At 41.8% G+C, this 20,895-nt stretch overlaps 1 protein-coding gene and 1 long non-coding RNA gene across 7 annotated transcripts in view; one reads left to right on the top strand and one right to left on the bottom strand.

Moving 5' to 3' along the window:
- The window catches only part of LOC117979056 (uncharacterized), a 29,162-nt gene extending 17,140 nt beyond the window's left edge, over positions 1-12,022 (bottom strand). The window contains exon 1 of the long non-coding RNA XR_008624437.2: positions 5,123-12,022. This is a non-coding gene — a long non-coding RNA (uncharacterized LOC117979056). The remainder of the gene's footprint in view (positions 1-5,122) is intronic.
- RNF144A (ring finger protein 144A) overlaps positions 1-20,895 on the top strand; it is a 324,797-nt gene that overhangs the window by 22,034 nt on the left and 281,868 nt on the right. For 3 of the 6 annotated variants that reach the window (XM_055108292.2, XM_063594662.1, XM_034952552.3), the window contains exon 1: positions 1,411-4,037. In XM_055108292.2, coding sequence (XP_054964267.1) covers positions 4,010-4,037 — 28 coding nt within the window. In that variant the 5' untranslated portion in view covers positions 1,411-4,009. Of the gene's footprint in view, positions 1-1,074; positions 1,275-1,410; positions 4,038-12,028; positions 12,081-20,895 lie in introns of those variants that run through there. The other 3 variants (XM_055108287.2, XM_055108289.2, XM_055108290.2) reach the window with 2 other exon arrangements.

Here is a 20,895-nt window from a genome sequence, read left to right as displayed (position 1 = left end):
GCTTACTTTTGGACTGTCACTTCTAATCCATTAATCCATATGTCTGTCCTTATGTCACTATTACACTATCTTGATTAATATAGCTTTATAGTAAGTTTTGACATTAAGAAGTGTAACTCCCCCAAGTTTTTTTTCTTTTCTAGGTTCTTTTAGCTACTAAGAGTCTCTTGGATTTCTGTGTGAATTTTAGGATCAGCTTGTCAATTTTTATTGAAAAAAGGCAGCTGTGATTTTAATAGCAATTACATGTAATCTATTCACCAATTAATCAATCTGTTAATATATTAGTTTGGAAGGTGTTGCTATCTTAGCAACATTGTCTTCCATCCACGAACATGGGATGTCTATTTTTTAGGGCTTCTTTAATTTCTTTTAATGATGTTTTGGTAGTTATTAATATACAGATCTTACACATCTTTTGTTAAAGTTGTTTCTAAGTATTCTTTCTGGTGCTATTCTAAATTATGTTTCTTGTAATAACATATAGTTGTTACTCATTCAACCAATTCCTGCCCTTGAATGGAGTGTTTAAACCATTTAGCGTAATTACTGATAACGCTGAATTTATGTCTGCCATTGTACTATTTGTTTTCCATGGATCGTAATGTTATTTGTGTTCTTCTGTTCTTCCGTTTTGCCTTCTTTTTCATTAGTTTATTTTTATCCTCTTTTAATTTTATTTTTATTTTATTATATACTTCTGAGTTATTTTTCTCATGATTGCCCTGAGAAGCAAGCGTTTCTGTGGACTTGCACCTCTCTCTATAGGAGACTCACTGGGCAAAGCTGAATGGCTGTGATTGAAAAGGAGGGGACAGAATGAAGATCGAGGGACAGTTTGTTATCTCAGAATTGTCTGTGTTGATAGATTTATTCATTAACTTCTTGGTGGATTTTTTTTTAACATAGTAAACCTCAGTTTTTTCTCCAGTTTACTATTATGCTTCACAACTGTCTGACTGGATAAGATTTCTAATGTCAGTAGCCTTTCCTCTGGGCTTGAAGAAAGGCTTTGTGCCCTGCTCCTCTCCTCCCTGCTCCTCTAACTGCCTGTGTTCTTCTCTTGTTTCTTAGGCATCCAGTACCCTGCTGACTCTGACATGCCCCCAGCCTCCCCCAGCTCTGCAGGGAGCCCTGGTGCCAGAGACCTTCTCCCATTTCTCCCTATGGGTGCCTGACCTGAGGGCAGAGACATCTGAGTGTGTATAAGCACAGCAGGACACCAGGACCTGGCCTGAAGACATTTCCTCTCTTCCCCTCTGGACTTCTCAGAGGTAACTTTGAATTCGGAAAATGAAGGCTTGCCAACGTTCATTGATCTCTTCTTAGTGGAATCTCAGGCCATTGTTGGAAAAGATAGTAGGTCTGCCTGGGTGGATTTTTCTATACCTGTTAAGCCACACCATAAAGGCAATTTTCTAGTGGGTTTCCCCGGAATGAATTTTAAGATAGTGTTCAACACATTATTTTACGCCATCATAGTTGTTTATACTTTGGAAATATTTCCAGGTTTATTCATTTGCTGCTTTTAATAATCCTTGGAGTCTCCTGTTTTAGATCTCCCTGATTCACTAGAGAACATGTGGATTGAGCTCCTGCGTGTGCCAGGCACAGCTCTAACTCAGAACTCAGTGAGGCAGCACCAGTGCCTGCTCTCACGAAGATTCTGTGTTTGTGAGGAATACAAGTGGAGGATGGGGGTAGGGACAGTCAGGAAGAGACAGACAATTCTCATTTGACAGTAGCCGGAAGCAAATTATATGCTATGCAACAAGGCCTAGATATTGTAGAGAAAAGAAAAAGTAGACCATGTCTAGTAGGACGGGGCAGGTTGCAGTTTTAAGTGGAGCGGTCAGGGAGGTCTCTAAAGGTGAAATTGAACATGCGCTTTAAGGAGGTGCAGTAACTAGCCACTTAGCATCTGGGCAAGAGCGCTGTAGACAGAAGGGCTGGTGGCTGCAGCATACGGACAGCTGGAGGAGCACCCAGGCCAGCCTGGCTGGAAAGACTCAGCACAGAGCTGTGAGCTGGGACTGGGCAGGACATAGTGGGACCTGGCTGTGCCTGCCATTGCAGGCTGTGGGGGAATTCTAGGTTCATGATGGGATATCAGTGTAGGGTTTTAAGCAGAGAAGCAGGGTCTATTTCATTTTACATGGCTTACTCTGGCCTCTACATTGAGAATAAACTGTAGAAGGTGGAGGAAAGGGTAGAATCCCGGAGACCATCTTGGAGGATATTGCAGATGGCAGAGGACAAGGCTACAGTCCAGGAGACCATCTCAGAGGACATTGGAGAGAGTGAAGGATAAGGGTAGAGTTCAGGAGACCATCTCAGAGGACACTGCAGAGGGTAGAGGACAAGGCTAGAATCCAGGAGACCATCTCAGAGGACGTTAGAGAGGGCGGAGGACAAGGCTAGAATCCAGGATACCATCTCAGAGGACGTTGCAGAGGGCGGAGGACAAGGCTAGAGTCCAGGAGACCATCTCAGAGGACGTTGGAGAGGGCGGAGGACAAGGCTAGAGTCCAGGAGACCATCTCAGAGGACGTTGGAGAGGGCGGAGGACAAGGCTAGAGTTCAGGATACCATCTCAGAGGACATTGCAGAGGGCGGAGGACAAGGCTAGAGTCCAGGATACCATCTCAGAGGACGTTGCAGAGGGCGGAGGACAAGGCTAGAGTCCAGGATACCATCTCAGAGGATGTTGCAGAGGGTGGAGGACAAGGGTGTAAAATCCAGGAGACCATCTCAGAGGACATTGGAGAGAGTGGAGGACAAGGCTAGAATCCAGGAGACCATCTCAGAGGACATTAGAGAGGGCGGAGGACAAGGCTAGAGTCCAGGAGACCATCTCAGAGGACATTGGAGAGAGTGAAGGATAAGGGTAGAGTTTAGGAGACCGTCTCAGAGGATATTGCAGAGGGTAGAGGACAAGGCTAGAATCCAGGAGACCATCTCAGAGGACATTAGAGAGGGCGGAGGACAAGGCTAGAATCCAGGATACCATCTCAGAGGACGTTGCAGAGGGTGGAGGACAAGGGTGTAAAATCCAGGAGACCATCTCAGAGGACGTTGGAGAGGGCGGAGGACAAGAGTAAAACCCAGGAGACCATCTCAGAGGTCATTGGAGAATTCTACTTTAGTAATCCAGACAAGAGACAGTGGGGCACACTCTGCAGATAGCAGTAGCAGCAGCAGCAGGGAAAAGTGGCCACATTCTGGATAGTCTGAAGAGAGAGCCCTTACCATGTCCTTCCAGAGTGGTTGTGAATATGAGGAAAAGGGGAAAGTCTGTAATGACTCCAGGCACTTTAGTTTGAGTAACTAGATGGAATTGTCACCAGTGGAGATGGAGTAGGTTGCAGCCAGAGAAGGTTTGGGTGCAAAAAGGGATTCAGAGGCCGGGTGCGGTGGCTCACACCTGTAATCCCAGCACTTTGGGAGGCCGAGATGGGTGGATCACCTGAGGTCAGGAGTTTGAGACCAGCCTGGCCAACATGGCAAAACCCCATCTCTACTAAAAATATAAAAATCAGCTGAGAGTTGTGGCAGGTGCCTGTAATTCCAGCTACTCGGGAGGCTGAGTCAGGAGAATTGCTTGAACCTGGGAGGCGGAGGTTGCAGTGAGCCGAGATCGCGGCATTGCACTCCAGCCTGGGTGACAAAAGCAAGACTCCATCTCAATTTGAAAAAGAGATTCAAAGTTCAGTTTTGAACTTGCTGAGTGTGAGAAGATTATAAGCCACCCACATGGAGACGGCGAGTGGGTGGTCCTATCCAGATCTGATCGTTTAAGAGGGCGGTATGTGCCGGAGATGTGATAGGAGTCTTTGGCCTCTGTTTGGTATTTCAAGGAATAAGATCAGATGAGATCCCCAGTGAAAGAAGAGAGGCGTTGTAAGGACTGGGCCCTGGGGCATTCCAGCTTCATGAGGAGCAGAAGAGGACAAGCCAGCAAAGGAGAACAAGAGGGAACAACCAGGGAGGAAGCGGGGAAACCAGGAGCATGGAGAGGACTGAGAATGGAGGCTCGGGTCAGTGCCAGGACCAGTGGTCCAGTGGCTGTGGCCACACAAGCTGGATTGGAGAGAAGAATGCAGGGAGGAAGTGGAGACAGGGATTGTAGACAACTCAGTGGAGCTTTGCTGCAAAAGGGAGCAGAGTTTGAGGTGGTATCTGGTGGGGTAAATAAGCTTGGGAGAATTATTTTTCAGTTGGAAGCATTATCAGCATGTTTAGATGCTGATGGGAGTGATTCTGTAGAGAGTGAAATATTGATTGTGTGGGATGGAGGGCTGCTGAAAACACTTCTTGAGTAGGAGAGAGAGATGGGTTTGTGGACAAGTGGAGTTACTGGCTTTAGGAGGAACACGGATAGTTACCAGTGGGGATGGACCAAATGACAGATACATGCGTGGGTGGCGCTCGGAGGAGGAGGCTGTGCAGTTCTCTTCTGATTACCGACCTTTCTTTGTGAAATGGGAGTCAAAGCCACCATCTGAGCATGCTACATGGAGAGGGATTGGAAGTTTGCAGAGACCAGGAGGCAGCAGAAAGTCCTCTAGAGAGATGGAGGTGCAGAGCGGTCACCTGAAGCATTCACAGCCCACTCGAAGCTCTGGCTCCAGACTGAAAGAGCCACTCTGGGTGACTGCATGCTTCTCTAGACAGCCCTGATGGGGAGTTGAAGTGTGCAGGAGGTCAAGGATTGAGTGATCTTTTGGCCAAGCTGAGAGGGACACAGTGAAAGAATGGCTGGAGTTGGTATTGTGTGCCAGGGAGAGAGGATCCTAATCTGAGAGGGCACTGAGACAGGGAAGTGAGGAGAGAGGACAGCGGGTCTGAGGGAGGAAGGAGCAGAGGAGGAGCCAGTGGAGATGCAGGAGGAGGCCGGGCACTGTGGGGCTGGGGTGATGGAGAAAGGACTCGCAGTGGCACAGGCAGTGATCTGAGGTGGTGTGAGGAACCCGGAATGTGGGGTGTCTGTGGTTGCCGCAAGTTCCAGTGTTCCTCCCAAAGGCTCGGCTTCTCAGTCATCCTGTCTCACGTTTTCATGGTCCATACTTTAAAAGGGCTGCTGGAGAGATCTTCCCCTCCACTTACCCGATTGCCTACTTACCCCTTTGGTGATACTGGGAAGGCATTGCTAAGGTGTCACTGTTGCATTTCCTGGCTGGGGCCCTGTGGCCCAGATGTGGCCACTGTGATAGTTGCCATTTGAAGTTACCCCTCCCGCTTTCTCTTCCATTCCTTGGAAGATAAGTGCATTCTAATTTTATGTTTATTTTTAATCTTAACTTTAACATATTAAGATTATTGCATCTTTCCCTGCAGTGCTTTTGCTGGCCCCGAGATAGGGACTCCTCAGGTGTGAGGGAGACATTAAAGAACCCTGGAGAAAACACATCACAAGGCCAAGTAGAATTTTGTGTTCTCTCTGTTGGCCACGCCCACCTCCCAGGACGCTGTGTTTGGGAATCTGTCTCAAACAAATTCCAAGAACTGTGAAATGGCTTCATATTCACAAAAGAGTCATGGTGAAGTGGCCAAAATACTAGAAAATGACATTCCAGCACGAGCAAAGATTTTTTAAATGTTTAGAATTTATGAAGAGAGGTGGTTTTCATGGACTATAAAGCAGCCTCAATCCAGCCTTCTATGATTGAAGTAGCTAATCTTGAAATACAGGTTTTTGTTCTGTTTTATTTTGTTTTTCCCAAGTAGGAAATATCAGTAGTTTAAAAAGAAAAGAAATCGTTGGTTAAAAACTTGGCCTTGGCCATCACTCAGCCTTTGGACCGGCCACGTTTGGGAAACTGCAGCTTTGTGTGGCCGGCTCGTTGCTGGTCTGCTTTTGGCTAGCTGGCCTTTAGGGCAAAGGTCATTTTTAAAGCATGAACTAGAAGCGAAAAGACCGATACCTTGCTCTAGTTCCTCCTGGTTTCGGAGTTCCTAATGTGTAGAAATGAGCAGTATTTTTAGAAATGGAAACAGAGATGCTCTTCTGAGATGCAGCGGCTGATGGTATGGTTACAAGCAATCATAACCACATTTTCCACATTTAGCTCAGTTACAGTTTTCTGGGGTTTGTTTACTTCTGTTTTTCAGACTTTGGGCCATTTTTCTCCATATTTTGTGCTCTAGGCTATGATGTTAAGTCAGTCTGTTGCTGGGTCAGTCTTCTCTGAGCCTTCCTGGTGTTTATACATGCCAAATTGGAGGGAGACGGTCAACTACTGGCAAGAGAACAGCAAGTGCCTGTTTTCTAGGGCGGTATAGATTTCTCTAGAAAGATCAAGTCAGCATTTAATGAGCATCCATGATGTGCAAGGTCCCATGCTTGAGGCTCCCAGGATAAATGAGGAGACACAGGCTGACTTCTGTTTGTAAGAATGTGGGTTTTTTTGTTGACTTTTTTTTTTTTTGGGTAATGTTGACAAGCTGAGGATGTGGATTCCAGTTCCCAAAACTGGGGCACAGGCCAGAGTAGAACTAAGACAATGAGAAATGGATGCTGACTGTTAGAAGAATTCTCACAACCAAGGCAGTTTTGAGCCTGCTGTGAGGAAAGAGATGAGGAGAACCTGGGCCCTGGAACAGCAGGGCTGGGGAGCCCCTTGGAGCCTGGAGTCTGAAGATTTGCCATCGGGAGGAGGTAGAATCTGTCTCCTGGGCAGGGAGAACCATTCAGATGTGTCAAGGGTAGTGATGTGATTCAAAACAAAAGGGTTCTGGATGGTTGATTGGGTGATATCATGCTTCTGGGATAAAGGGAAGAAGACCCAGTAGGAAATGTTGGGTCATGAGGCTTAACAAAAACAAATGTATTTTTGTCCTTATTTTAAACATACAGTTTCTTTTGATTATTCCCAAAAGCCTAACAACAGAACTTCATAGACACATGCATATACATTCATTAAAGAAATATCGTGCCTGCTCTCAGACTTACAGCTTCATCAATAACTTCTAATTTTATCTCAATTTAACACTGCTTTATTAAATATTAATGAGAACACCGTTAGTATCTTGCCTTTATAATTTGTTATAAAATGGGTAACATAATTCAGTCACCTCAATCTTGATTTAAACCTGACCTTACTGATTTTAATGATCTGTTTTATGAGTTGTGTTTCATAATTTATCTCAGTGCTTTAAAAAATTATTTTTCCTTTTTTCTTTCTCTCTCTAAATATATATGATATAAATAAATATAATACCTATAATTGTATGTACATAAATATATAGTCAATGTAAAAACATTTCTTTGAATTTAAAAATAAGGTGAAACCTCTTCTGGTAGAACACAGGGCTGACCGATTTGACAGTGAGAACCTCCTTTGTCTCTTAGGTTATTAGAATCAGCTAAATATACAAATAATATTGACAAACATGTAATTGAAGCATTTTTAATAATAAAATCACGTATTAAGATTTTTTTCAAGCTCGTTCTTGAGTATATTGACTTAAACAAAGTGCCTCTAAGTGAAAAAGTAATGAGTACAATTATTTATAAAGTCTTAGTATAGTCTCTTGATGTGTTTCCCAGAAACTGGACTTGAATGACTAATGTCTTGGTTGTATATTATTTACATATCTGGTGGTTCCCAAAGGTTTACTTTTGTGGGAAGATCTGCTGATTAAGTTGTCAGCTGATCACTCAGAGTTAGTTTTTTCTTTTATTACTATGTGATTTTTGGCATATATATAGAAGTTCAAGACTTGAGTTTCATTTTTACAATGTATCTTCTAGTCCATCTGTGTATGTATGTGAACAAAGTATTGAAGTTATTATAGCTATAAAAGTGAAAAGTTGGAACAAAATTGATCTTGAATTGAGTCTTATTATACATATAAGTAATATTTATCCATAGATATACAAACTTAAAGAGAAAAAATCCAAATTCTTCTGTTTTCAATAGTTTATTTTTTAGATTTAAGAAATGTACATTAATTTTATATTTATCTTGTTTTTATTATATAATCATTACAATTGCAGTAATTTTTAATAGTTGGAACCTTATGGTAACAAGCTATTTCAAAAATTAATACTTTTCTTAATTTTTAAAATCAGTAAAATACTTCCACTGATAAAATATAGACAAGGAATCCTATATTACATTACGTGAAGTAAAAATTATGTCAGGAGAATAACAATGGTAATATAGGTTCAGAGAGATAAAGGAATGCTATAAAATTTGTGCCCGAGAAGAAAGTTTCTACATATATAAAATTTAGTGATAGGCCAAAAATTAAATCCTTTTAAACTGACATTGACTTATTTTTTAAAAGGCAATATGCCAGAAGTTACATCATTTTCAGTGATTTGTAGTTCTATTGAATGTTTTTGATGGCAACTGGGGGCGTGCAAAGGGCCTGAGTAGTTTTTAAAAATTATTTTAAGCCATATTTAAGCCAAAAAAAGGGACAGCCTCTGCTGCAGGCCACACAGTGCCAATGAGAGGGTCTGTGGGAAGAGGTGGAGCTCGAGAGTCGGTGAGGCCTGGCTCTGCCCTGTCCTGCCCACGTGATCTGGAGAAGCCACTTCCCTCTTGGATTTGTTCATTATACAATGGGAATGGCAGATGCTCTAAGGATCAGATGTATTGAAGGATGGGGAAACTGTTCATAACGTGTGATCAACATTCAGATGTTAGCCACTCACATGTTAGCTACGGGCTAAGAACTAAAAGCACACAAAATGACCACCTGCAGCCCAATCTAGGTCCCGAGGGAAGAGGGAAGGAGGTCAGTGTGTATAACTGGTGGAGCCATGCTGCAAGGTGGAAACTCAGCAGATACAAACAAGATACCAGCAAGCTCTGTTGCTCCCAGCTGCAAGGAAGACTGGGTGTGGAGATGGTCTACATGTTTTATTCTCTCAGAGGAGAATACTCTGATGGTGCTGCAGGGCTGCAGGAATTTGGGAGATCCAGATCTGGCTGAGGGATGTCTTCTGTCACAGCACAGAGAGAAGAGACAGCCTTAGAGGAGGTTGATTTTTATTCTCAAGCTCCTGGAGCCACGCAAGTTTGGATCCTGCCCAGAGGTCTAGGGACACATGAAATACCTCATGGTTGCTGCTGACAGCTATCATTTGTTTATCACTTTCATGTTTATAAATGAATTTCCATTTGCATGGTTATTTTGCTGGCTTAAACAATGTCCCTGTGAGCTGTGGTGCTTCCCATCATCCAGCTGTGAAAACTGAGACTGAACAAGGCTTGCTCAAGATGAGGCAACGGGCCATTGGTGGAGTTGAAACAAGCCCAGGATGCCCCATTTCCAAATCTCACATTACCTTTCTGCCTGATAAAAATTTAGGAGAGACTCTTAGGAGGTGACTCTTAGCACCAGGAAAGCAGGGAAGATTAGAACATCTTGGAAAATATCTTGATTCCAAATGGAAGTGATTTAGGATTGCAAGACCCTCCAGGATCCAGATGGGTGTGGGCGTGGTGGGAGTGGAGTGGATCATTTCTGGACATTGGTGTTTTGGAGGAGCCATTTTAAGGGCTATCAGCTGGTGTTTTATGTGCTTCAGAAGAGATCTTGAGTACCAGAAATAATGGTGTCCAGCTGTGGGAGGAAGCACATATTGAAATCAGATGAATTATTTTGCAGAGACTAGGAACATGACTGTGAAGTCCATTGGTGGACGAGGTCATTGGGGGCAGAGGAGAAGCACCAGTGGGCTCTGGAGTGCCTGTCCATCCCTGAAAGCATAGGCCATGCGAGGTGACCACGTGGTGCTTTTGATTTCTCTTCTGGGTCCTCTTTGCCCAATTCAAGTTGAAAACTTTGGTGCAGGCTAAAGTCAGCCCCAGAGAGTGTAATATTATCACCAACACTTCCCAGAAAGAAAAAGTCAAATGCAATTTGAGGTTTTGAAGAATCAGAATGAAGAGCCTGCTGTTAAACATTTCTTCACTATGTGAGTAAGTCAACTGAATGTGAGGATTAACTACAAACAGGAGGTTTGTATATAAATGTTTCCAGGATGGGGAAAAAAAAATCACATTTCAGAATCTTTGAAGAAGGGGTTAGCCTGGGGAAGGCATTTCACAGTTCCCTCCCCTCCCCTCCCCTCCCCTCCCCTCCCCTCCCCTTCCTTTCCTTTTTTTTTTTTTTAAGGAAATCAAGAAACTTCTGGTAGAATAGAGAATAAATTGAAAGTGCATCATCTGAGGAAGGTTCTTACATAGGACAGGAATTAAAGGACATCCTGTGTGTTAAAAGGATCGTGTAATCCACAGACTTTGAGAGCTGGCCCTGGAGGCAGTCTAGGCCTCTTTAGCACCGAGCTGAGTCTCTGGTCGAAGAGACCATGGAGTGAGGAGGGTGTGGACGTCACCCAGAACTTCCATTTCAGAGACCTGCACTCAGCCAGGCTATTTGTGTGTTCTTTCAATTCATTGACAAATCAACATTGGATTTTCGGAATTCATTCAGGATCTGTCTTTGCTCTTAATCTTAACTTTTGTATTTGAGTTCTAAAAGTTCTCTAAGGAATTACTTAAGGAATTATGGATAATTTATTTTAAAAATAAATATACATACACAGTAAAATTATTAAACTACAGAGAGTGTATTAAGTAAAAATTTAAATTCTGTACCTTCTTTCCCAGAGAAAACCACTATCATCATCACCATTATTATTATTATTATTTTTTTATTTACCCCTCTAGAAAATTTAGGAGGCATAAAAAGATACCCGCTTTTTAGTCAGAACAGGATTCTGCCATATTACTGTTTTAAGCAGTGCATTTAAAGAGCTGTATTCAGTAGAATTTGACACATGAAAAACTTCATTATGTCAGTTTTGAAGCATAATTAGCAAATATCCTGAACCTGCCTTTCAAACGAGAGCATCGTTGATGTGAATGGTGCTCCCATATATTGCTGCCCTGGCATCCCACCTTTCCCCTGAGCTACCTACTAATCTTTCCTTGCTATTTTAAGCATTCTTTATTGCTAAACCTTATATCCTTTTACTCATTAACAATGATATTGTGTTATAGGTAGACTTGCTCACTCAGTGTTCTCTAAGATTTAACCATGTTGTTTTGTGTAACTGCATTTATTCATTTCATGTTGTGTAATATTTGATAATGTTGGCATCGATTTCTTCATGCATTCTCCTGCCATTGGATGTTTGGGTTATTTTCAATCTTTACTGTCACAAAACAGTCTGCTGTTAGTATTCTTGGTTCCTAAATACCTGGTCCATAAGTGCAATTTTTTTCTTGATTATATACCAAGGAAGAGCACAGCTGGGCCTGAAAAATAAAAGCTAATTAATGATTAAGTTTGGAAGAAAATGTTGTAATGATTTCTGAAGTGTGATCATACTAATTCACATTGCCATCAGCAGTGAATAAGAGTTTCCTTTAAAATTTATGCCTTTCTTATCCCAACACTTGGCATTAGGTGTCTTAATTTTTGCCAAATTAATGGTAAGATGAATTTAAGGTACCAGTAATATTGAGCTACTTTCCCCATGTTTAATCACCATCTGTTTTGTCCACTGTAAAATGACTGCTCGTATTTTTGGTCTAGTTTTTTTATTGGATTGTATTTTTCTTATTGATTTGAACTCATTTTCCTATATTCTGAAGACTGTTGTTTGTTTCAAGTGTTAAAAATATTACCTCCCAGTTTGTGCCAACCATTTTCACTTTCTGTAAGTTATCTTTTTAATGACTAGAAGTTCTTGATTTTAACATGCTGACTGTATCAGCCTTGCCCATTTATAGTTAGGGCCTTATATTTAATATATTCTTCTGTATTCTGAGGTCATAAGTCACTCTCTTATATTTAATAGTTTTAAAAGTATTTAGAATTAACTTTTGTGTGTGATGGAGGAATCCAATGTGGTTTTTATTCATAAGGAAAAATAATACGTAGTAACATTTATTGAATGGCCCTTTGTCTCTATTTATCTGAAATGCACACTCTGTTATGTGTCATGTTTCCATGTATTCATGTTTTTTTTTTTTTTCTCTGTCTCCTTTATTAACTTGGTTAGGTTGCCCACCTCTGTGTCAATGCAGCCTGCTCTTAATGACTCCAGCTCTCTAGTAAGTTTTGGCACTTGGCTTCCAACCTTTTCCCTCTTATTTGGTGGTGTTTGGCTATACCTGGTCCTCTGCCCTCTATAGAGATTTTAGAGTTAGTTTATGAACTAATAGCACCATTAACAACAGCAGCAAACCCTTGTTGGGAAGTTGCTTGGATTGCATTAACTCTGTAGGTCAATTTAGAAAGAATTGGCATATTCTGGGATATTGACTTTCTCATCCATTAACATCGTATCACTATCCATGTATTTATGTCTTAAATTTCTATGTTTTCTACTTTTCTCTAGATACACCTTACTTATCTTTTGTTGAATGTGCTCCTAGTACCTTAGTTTCTTTTATACCCTTGGAAATGGAATCTTTGCTGGAGTGTATAAATGTAATTACCTTTTTAATATTGATCTTGCATCTAGTCACTTTACCAAACCTTTGGTATTCTTAATATTTTGTCTATAGATTCTTGTACATATACTGTATTTTTAAATAATGAAATTACTGTTTATTCATTTTCAATTCTTATAGTTTCTCTTTCTTGTTATTGCTTTCTTTTTTGCATTAGAGCCCAAGGTACAATATTGAATTGAAGTAATAGCAGACATCCTTTCCTCCAGCCTGAGTTTTACAGGGAATGTTCTAATTTAATTAAAAATACGTTTGCCGCCATATTTTTCTAAATGTCATTAGGTTAAGGAAATTACCTTGTGTTTCTGATTTGTTGACTTTTATTTTATGTTTTTAATCATAAATACATGTTGAATTTTATCAAAGGCCTGTTCTGCATCTGTTAAGAGGACCATATGGTTCTCACTGTTTTTTCATGTTCTATTACACTTACAATATATTCCAATGTTAAATTCTCTTATACTTCTAAGAGAAATCTAGCTTGTTTAAATACACATCTGACACACATCTGGATTCTATTTGCCCATATTTTGTTTTAAATTTTTGCTTCTTTACTCATGAGAGAGTTTGGCCTATATTTTTTCTTTCCTTAACTGCTTTTGTCTGATTGAAGAGGGAGGGTTTTTTTTTTCCTGTTTTTCCCAATTTACCAGAAGATTTTGTGTACGATTTATATTATCTGCTCTTGAAATTTTGGTAGTACTCAACTGAAAACGAGACCTAGTGATTTCATTGTAGGAAGATTTCTAATCAATTTTTTTCAAAGTTTGTAAAATTATTTGCACTCATTTCTTCTTGAGTCAGTTTTGTTAAGCTTTATGTATATATATATTTATGTTATATATAAAAAAGTATGTTAACATATATTTATATATATAACTTAAGAAAAAATTTAAAAATGAGCAAATAGAATCCAGATGTGTATTTCTATTTTATATATACATATACACACACCTATATATGTTTTAGAGCTGGAGTCTTACTATGGTACCCAGGTTAAGTTGTATTCTTTTAGGCATGTGTTCATAATTCCCTGCTTTTCAATTTAATTCGCATAAAATTATTCACAGATTTTTAAATCCCTTCTATTATTTATTACAATACAATTGTTCTTTTTTCTTCCTCAACCAACCTGCCAGATTGTGCATTTATTATGATTTTCAAAGAAAAACACTCTTGACTTTGTTGACCCTCTGTATTGTAACTTTATTTTGTGTTTTATTTATTTTTGTTTTTGTTTGTTACAGGTCTTCTTTTGCTCTCTTTGATTTTGGGCTATAGTTGCTTTTCTGACTTTTTCAGCTAAAAACAGCTCAATAATTTTTAGCCGTCTTTTTAAAATGTAAGCATTTAAGATTATGAATTTTCTTTTCAGGGCTGGACGCAGTGGCTCACACCTGTAATCCCAGCACTTTGGGAGGCTGAAGCCGGTGGATCACCTGAGGTCAGGAGCTTGAGACCAGCCTGGCCAACATGGTGAAACCCCGTGTCTTCTAAAAAAATACAAAAATTAGCGCGGCATGGTGGCGGGCGCCTGTAATCCCAGCTACTCGGGAGGCTGAGGCAGGAGAATTGCTTGAACCCAGGAGGTGGAGGTTGCAGTGAGCCAAGATCGTGCCACTGCACTGCAGTCTGGGAAACGAGCAAAACTGCGTCTCAAAAAAAATTTTCTTCTCAGTACTGCTTTAATGGCATCTCATAAGTTTTCTTAAATAATATTCTCATTAATGTTTAGTTCTACATATTTTTAAAATTACATATTTTTCTATAACCCATGAGTTACTGATAAGTCTTTCAAAATTTTCCAACGTGGGGGATCTTTTTATTATCAATATCTATCTTAATTGCATTGAGGTCAGAACACATGGTCTGCTGAGTTGTTCTTTATGTCCCAGTATAATGTCAGCTTTTGTGAATGTTCTGTGTCTTTTTGAGAAAACTGTGAATTCCCAGTTTATTGGTTCTGGGTTTTTACAATCTATTACATCAAGATTGTTTGCAGTACCTTTCATGTTTTCTACATTTTTACTAGTTTTGCATGTTTGCCATTTTAAAGTCATATATAATGAGTTTTCTCAGTGCGTTGGTGTACTTGGCATTTTTCTCAGTAAGTATCATTTTTGCTTTATATATTTTGAAGTTATTTGTTGTATACAAACTTAAAATTTATGGATTCTTAATGAATTAAGCCTTTTATAATGTATTACCTTCTTTTTCTCTAGTTAGGCTTTATTCTTTAAAGCCTGTTTTGTCTGATAGCTTTCTTTTGGTTGGCATTTTTCTTGATCACTTTTCTCCATCCTTTGACTTCTAATTTATCCAATTTCTTACACTTTTAGGTATATTTATCTGTTTTTAAATTTTAATTTTACCATTTCTTGGCTATCAAGCTTAATCCATTTATTTTTTATGACTTTAATATATTTGGATTTTTTTCTTCAAATGCTTTTATGCTGTTTTCTGTTTTTTAAATGCATATTTCTTTCTTTATATTATTACTTCTTTTTTCTTTTATAATTTGGAAGTTATACATTCTGTTTCTCTTCTCTTGGTAGACAGCACTGATATTTTTCTGTGTGCACAGAAAGTAAAAAAAAAGAAAGCCTTAAATTCTCAGTTTCTAAAAACCCTAAGAGCCTTAGAATTCTGTAGTCCACTTACAGGTTTATAAGCTACGATGCTTATTCGTTTTTTAGTTCAATCTGTTTTAACTGGGCTTTAGTTATTTTCTGCTGGGAAGGGTCTTGATAGAATCTAATTCATCATAATGAGGGAAGTGGATGTCTGCAATTACTGATTTTTGTTGCTGCTGAAGACATGGGTGGCCCTTGGCTCAAAACCTGTTTCATCATTTGGTTGGAGCATCAAAGAAGATGGGAACTCTTCACTGATAGGTTTTTCATGACACTTATGTAGATTTTCAATTAAGTAGGCACAAGAGATTTTCAGTGTAGAAAAAGTATTTTATGATTCATGTGAACTAGACAAAGGACTGAGATCTTACGTGCGTGTAAGTCCAGGGCCATGTGACACACTTTGCAAATGTGGAAAGAACACAGCACTGGTAAACTTAGCTGTCGTCAAGTTGATATTCTAGATTACTTTCATTCTATAATTTTTTTAAACCTTATTTTCTGTAGTAAACATATATCAACATTTATAAGGTGACCCACACACTACTGTTTTTAAAAAGATAGTGTTATTTTAAAAATAGACACCTCTTTGACCTATTTTTTTCTGTGTGACTTGAAATTTGGAGACAAATCAGGATTTCATTATCAAACATGTTTATTAGGGTGTCTGTAGAACAATGACATGGCTTGTTAGGATAAGATAAGAAACGTTTTTTCTTTTGATTGTTTTACTGTAAGGCAACACTGTTGTGTGCAAATATGAACACTTAAAGGAAATCATAGGGATCATGCAGTACAGAACTTTCAAAATTTGGGGAGTAGTTTTGTGGTAATCCATTTTCCAGAGGAAGTCTTATGGAAGCCTAATGTCTGAAAAATAAATAATAAAATTTGGCTCAGGCTCAGATGGGAATAAGTTTAGGGCACCTGTGACCCCCATCAACTAAGGCTTCCCCTCTGTGGTTCCCCTCTGTGAAACCCACAAGAACATCCTTTACATTTAAGGCCTTCATATTACAGAGGAGGGATCGGAGACCCGCGGGGGTTCCAGGGCTGGCCAGTGGCTAGACTGAGTCAATTCTTCTCAGCCCATTCCAGGCCCTCCTGCCATCCACAGCTCATTTCCACAACCAAATAGAGTTGCTCCTTCAAGCAAAGCCAATTAGGAAGTGTCTGGTGCATTTTCTTTCTTAATTATTTCCTTCACAATCATCACTGTGTCTAGATGTTTTCCTTGGATGACTCCCGATTTTCCAGCCAGACTTGCCCTGTCTGTTGCACGCTAGCACCGTGCCTGCTCCTGGCTTTGTTGGTGTCTCCTGGACTGGAAAAGCCTGTCCAGTGTCCCAAAACAGGGATTTGGTGACAAGAAGCCCCATTTTAATGGCTGTCTTTTGTTTGCTACAGGCCCTTTACTGGTCTTCTAGATGTTGTCACAGAGGGATTGATTCTTTTCAAGCAGACAGACCACATGCTATTTCTGTGCTGTAAATTTCCAAAGCTTCTTCCCTGTCCACCTCTCCAACCACACACTGGAACAAGAAGTGTGTTTGCAGCTATAATCAGCACACTTAAGTACTAGTTAAATTCAGAGTGAGTACAAAATCCGTACAGCTCCTGACTCTGAAAGAGGCTATAAAAATATTATAACATGGCTTCAAGCCCTCTGGGACCTTTAAAAATAAGGTGATCCCTCCTAACCCATTTAAAGCTTATTGGGGGTTCTAAAATAGCCCAGATTACATGTTAAGGGAGTTGTCTGATTCATAGAGGATTGTGTCAGACACTCAGGAGTCCTGGCTGCCGACTAGCAAATTCTTTTCTTGTTTCTGTTTTTTTTTGGGGGGCGGGGGATAAGGTGCACAGTTATAGCCACTTACTTTCCTGTAAACTTCCTGAGGCTAGTCACCTTCCTCTGTACCCATGGCATATACCTGAAATGGTTGTGAAATAGCCAAACAAGAGAGTCAGAGGTGCCTCCAGAAGAAGCAGCTTTCAGCTCCCTAATCTCATCTGTACACCACACATCTTTTTGGATGTCATTTCTGTAGGTTGTTGCATAGATCTCCATGACAGCCCTTTGAGTAGCAGGGCAGTTCTCACCAACCCAAATCACAGATGATGATACTGAGGCTTTATGGCACCATGGAATGGTCCAAGGTCTCATGAATTTAATTTGCAGTTGGGTCTTGAATCTGGGTCTCTTGGATCTTAGACCGAGATTTTTGTTTGCTTGGCTTACTGTTAATCTCAGGTCTGGTGTCGGGATACCCTGTTCTAATCTAGTGGCATCCCGGGACGCTGCTCAGCTTCAATGTGAGAACAACTCTGCATGCTTGTGGGAGGCTTGGTGGTTTATAGTCCACTCCCTCATACATTATCTGATAAGCTTTCAGCACATACATATGCTACAAAAAATATGCAGGGCACTTGCAAATTATTACTTACCTGCAGCAAAGTTCTGACTGCTTTCCTTGTCTCAGACCGTAGAAAATCATGCGAAAATGACAAGCATATTAAAATGCTCTCTGTTGAAAACTCCGTCAGTAGTTCTCAGGGCATCAGGAGCAAAGTTTGGACTCTTCCTGAATGTGTGAGGAAGCTCCTGGCCTGGCTGCAGCCTCATTTACTCTTAGGCCCCCAGCACACTCCAACTGGAATGTGAGGAATAATTGGTGGCCCTGGACAGCCCTTTGGTGGCATGGTTTCTCACTGGCTGTTCCCTCCCCTTGGCCTAGTGTCTGCAGGAAGCTCTTCGTGAGAGCCCTTCTCGTTGAGAAACCCCTTCTCTGTCCCACGTGCTTGCCTCTGTTGAGTCCTGTATCCGTCTGTCCTGCATGTAGGGCTTTACCCGCTACATGTGGGCTCTGAGCTCAGTGTAGAGGGCCTGGCATCTGCTCCGGTGTTGAGAGTGCTCAGAGGTCAGAAGGCACTTGGTAAATATTAGCTGAATGAAGGAACTGTATTTTAAAACAATTCCCTTTTGTGTTATATTTGTGCAAAAGTGTGTGCAAAGTGTGACTGGAAGAATGTGATTGTGTGTGGGTAAGTGCTGGATGTTGGGCGTACTAAGAGGGAAACTGGTCTACCTGATGCCCACCTTGGCGTTGACCACATCAGGCTCAGAGAGCTCACTGCATAGAGGCTGCTGTGGGATTGGCAGGGAATGGGTACCCCGCATGGTTTATCTCTATTTCCTCCAAGCAACTCTGCACACTTTTGCATAGAGCTGACCCTCAACAAGTGCTTTTGGGATTGAATGACACTGTAATCTCTCTAAATACTTGGACTTTATGAGCCCTCTGGTTCTAGGCCTCTGCTGAGATCCTAGAGGACACCGAAAGGCATATTCTGAGAGCTACCTCTTTGCAAATGCTTTTATTTTAAGTAAAAGAAAATGTCCTTGTTTCCTCCTACCCCTTTTCCAATCTTAGCACTCTATATTGCCTTGCAGGGACTGTGGGCCATCACTAGCTCCCCGCCTCTCACCACTCAATCTCAACATGTCTGTTTTTTAGCAGCTTGGTGTGAGGCTCTTAGCTTTCCTTCTGGGGGCTGCAGCTGAGACTGCCTAATCTTGGATTTGCCCGGTTAGGCAACGACAGAATGGGGTGGGGGAGTCGGGATGGAGCTCCAGGGAAGCAGATGGATCGCCGGAGGGCTGCTGTCACATTGCATGGGAAGGTGACAGATGGAAGCACACAGTAGCCTGCAGCCAGGCTGTCATGTGCAGCCACCACGGGGCACCGGGCGTGCTGTCTCTTCCTGGAAGGTAGAACTTGATCACCGCTCTGCCTGGCCTCAGCAGTCCCTTCTGCGGGGCTCTGCTCTGGGCTGGTGAAGGGACAGAAAGCAAAGTGGAGTGATTGAAGGACACAGTCCAGTAACTCAGCAGCCTGCCGTGCCAGAGACAGAACAGACAGACGGACAAGGGCAAGCCTTCCTTGCTTTCCTCCCCTACACCCAGGTGACCACCCAGTTTGGGAGGAAAACAGAATATTGCATTTTACGTAGAGCAGCTGATTAAAGTTCTCGAGCCAGATGTCTTAGTGATTCATAGTGCTCTCAGCATAGACCTTGAGCAATAACCCATGTGGCCCACTTCTTTCGTTCTTGGTGGAGCGCTGGCTCCTTCTGGGAGTTACAAATGTTGGGCTGTGACTAGCACCTTGAGCTAACGCAGTAGCCTCTCTCCTATGTCACGGTGGGAGTGTGTGGGACGTTGAGGTACAAAGCTGAAGAAGGTTCGGTGTTCATGATTCTGGGGGACTGTCCACGTGACCGTAATCTATTTCCCAGAGGGTCCCAGGCTGGCTGCCTTCCCAATCAGACAGTTGCTTCTGTGCATCCCGCAGGAGGAGGCAGAGGAAGACATGGGCTTGGTGTCTCACCTGCAAGGTGGCAGTGGGGTAGGCTGTGCAGAGATCAAGGTTGGGAGTGGGCCCTGCTGAAAGGAGCTTGGACACTATTCCAAAGCTTCTCTTTTACCCAATGGCTCCCTAAAAGCTTCTCTTTTACTCAGTGACTCCCTAAATGGTGCATTAGATCATCTTGCAGGTGCAGCGTGGGGGTCCAGTTACTGCTCTCCAGTGCTTGCTCCCCTGATCACTCTCTTACTTCCCTCAGAGCACAGAACACGTGATGCTCCTGGCGAAGCACCTCATTGACTCATTCCAAATAAACTCCCTCAGTGAGAGGACAGGGCCTCTGCATCCCTGTGGCCAAGTCACAGCACTGGGTGTGAGGCTGGTGATCTGATACATCAGAAGCACCCTGGCTTGTCTGCAACTCCAGGGAGTTCCGATCTCAGGGTCTCATGAAGCCTTGTAACTTTCACAACTTGTTCTCTCAGTGGGACATTGGGGTATGGCCAGGAGTCAGAGACTATAAAAAGGAAGCAGAGGGATTGAAAGGCGGGATGGAAGTGAAAGTGGAGCATGGCTCATTGGTGTGATTATTTAATAGATTACTAGGAAAACAGGGATCATGATGTACAATTGCGTGTGCACATCCAGATAGGAGAGCCGCTGTTGGATGTCTTAGTTCATTTTCTGTTGCTGTAATAGAGTATCTGAGACTGGGTGATATAAAGAAAAGAAGTTTATTTCTCACAGTCCTGGAGGCTGGGAAGTCCGGGATCAGGTGACCTCATGGGGTGGGCTGTTGGTGAGGGGCCTCACGCGGCATCATAGCACAGCAGAAGGCATCACAGGATGAGGGGCACACAAAAGAAAACCAAAGTGGCTTCTATAACAGACTCACTCCCAGGGTAGCTGTTCTACTCCTGTGATAACCCATTAATCTGTTCATCCATAACCTGTGAATGGATTAATCCAGTCATGAGGACAGACACCTTATGACCCAGTCATTTCTTAAAGATCACCACCCCCCTCATACTGTTTCATTGAGGATTAAGTTTCAGCATGAGTTCCAGAGGGAACCAAGATTGAAACCATAGCACTGGAGCAGCAAGTGAAGTTCCCAAGTCCCCTGGATTCCCCGGGACTTGTCTACTACCAAATAGGCATTTTGATCTCAGTCAAGGGGCTACCTGTCCCTGCCCTCATATGGAGATCATACAGTGCTGCTCCATGTTACTTCCTCTCTGTGGCCTGTATTCCGGAGACCCTCCAGCACTCACATTCTGTGATTCCAAGAGTTAGAAATGAATTTCTCGCCCCTAGTATCCAGGAGGATATTTCATGGCAATGGAGACCACTGGAAAACTAAAGGGAAACATGGGTGGAGGAAAAGTAAACTGTGTTGTTCAGTGAAGCCCT

This window comes from Pan paniscus, chromosome 12, assembly GCF_029289425.2.
Source record: "Pan paniscus chromosome 12, NHGRI_mPanPan1-v2.0_pri, whole genome shotgun sequence".
Classification (NCBI taxonomy): Eukaryota; Metazoa; Chordata; class Mammalia; order Primates; family Hominidae; genus Pan; species Pan paniscus.
Note: the sequence above shows the minus strand (reverse complement) of the source record. Positions and strands in the feature narration are given on the sequence as shown.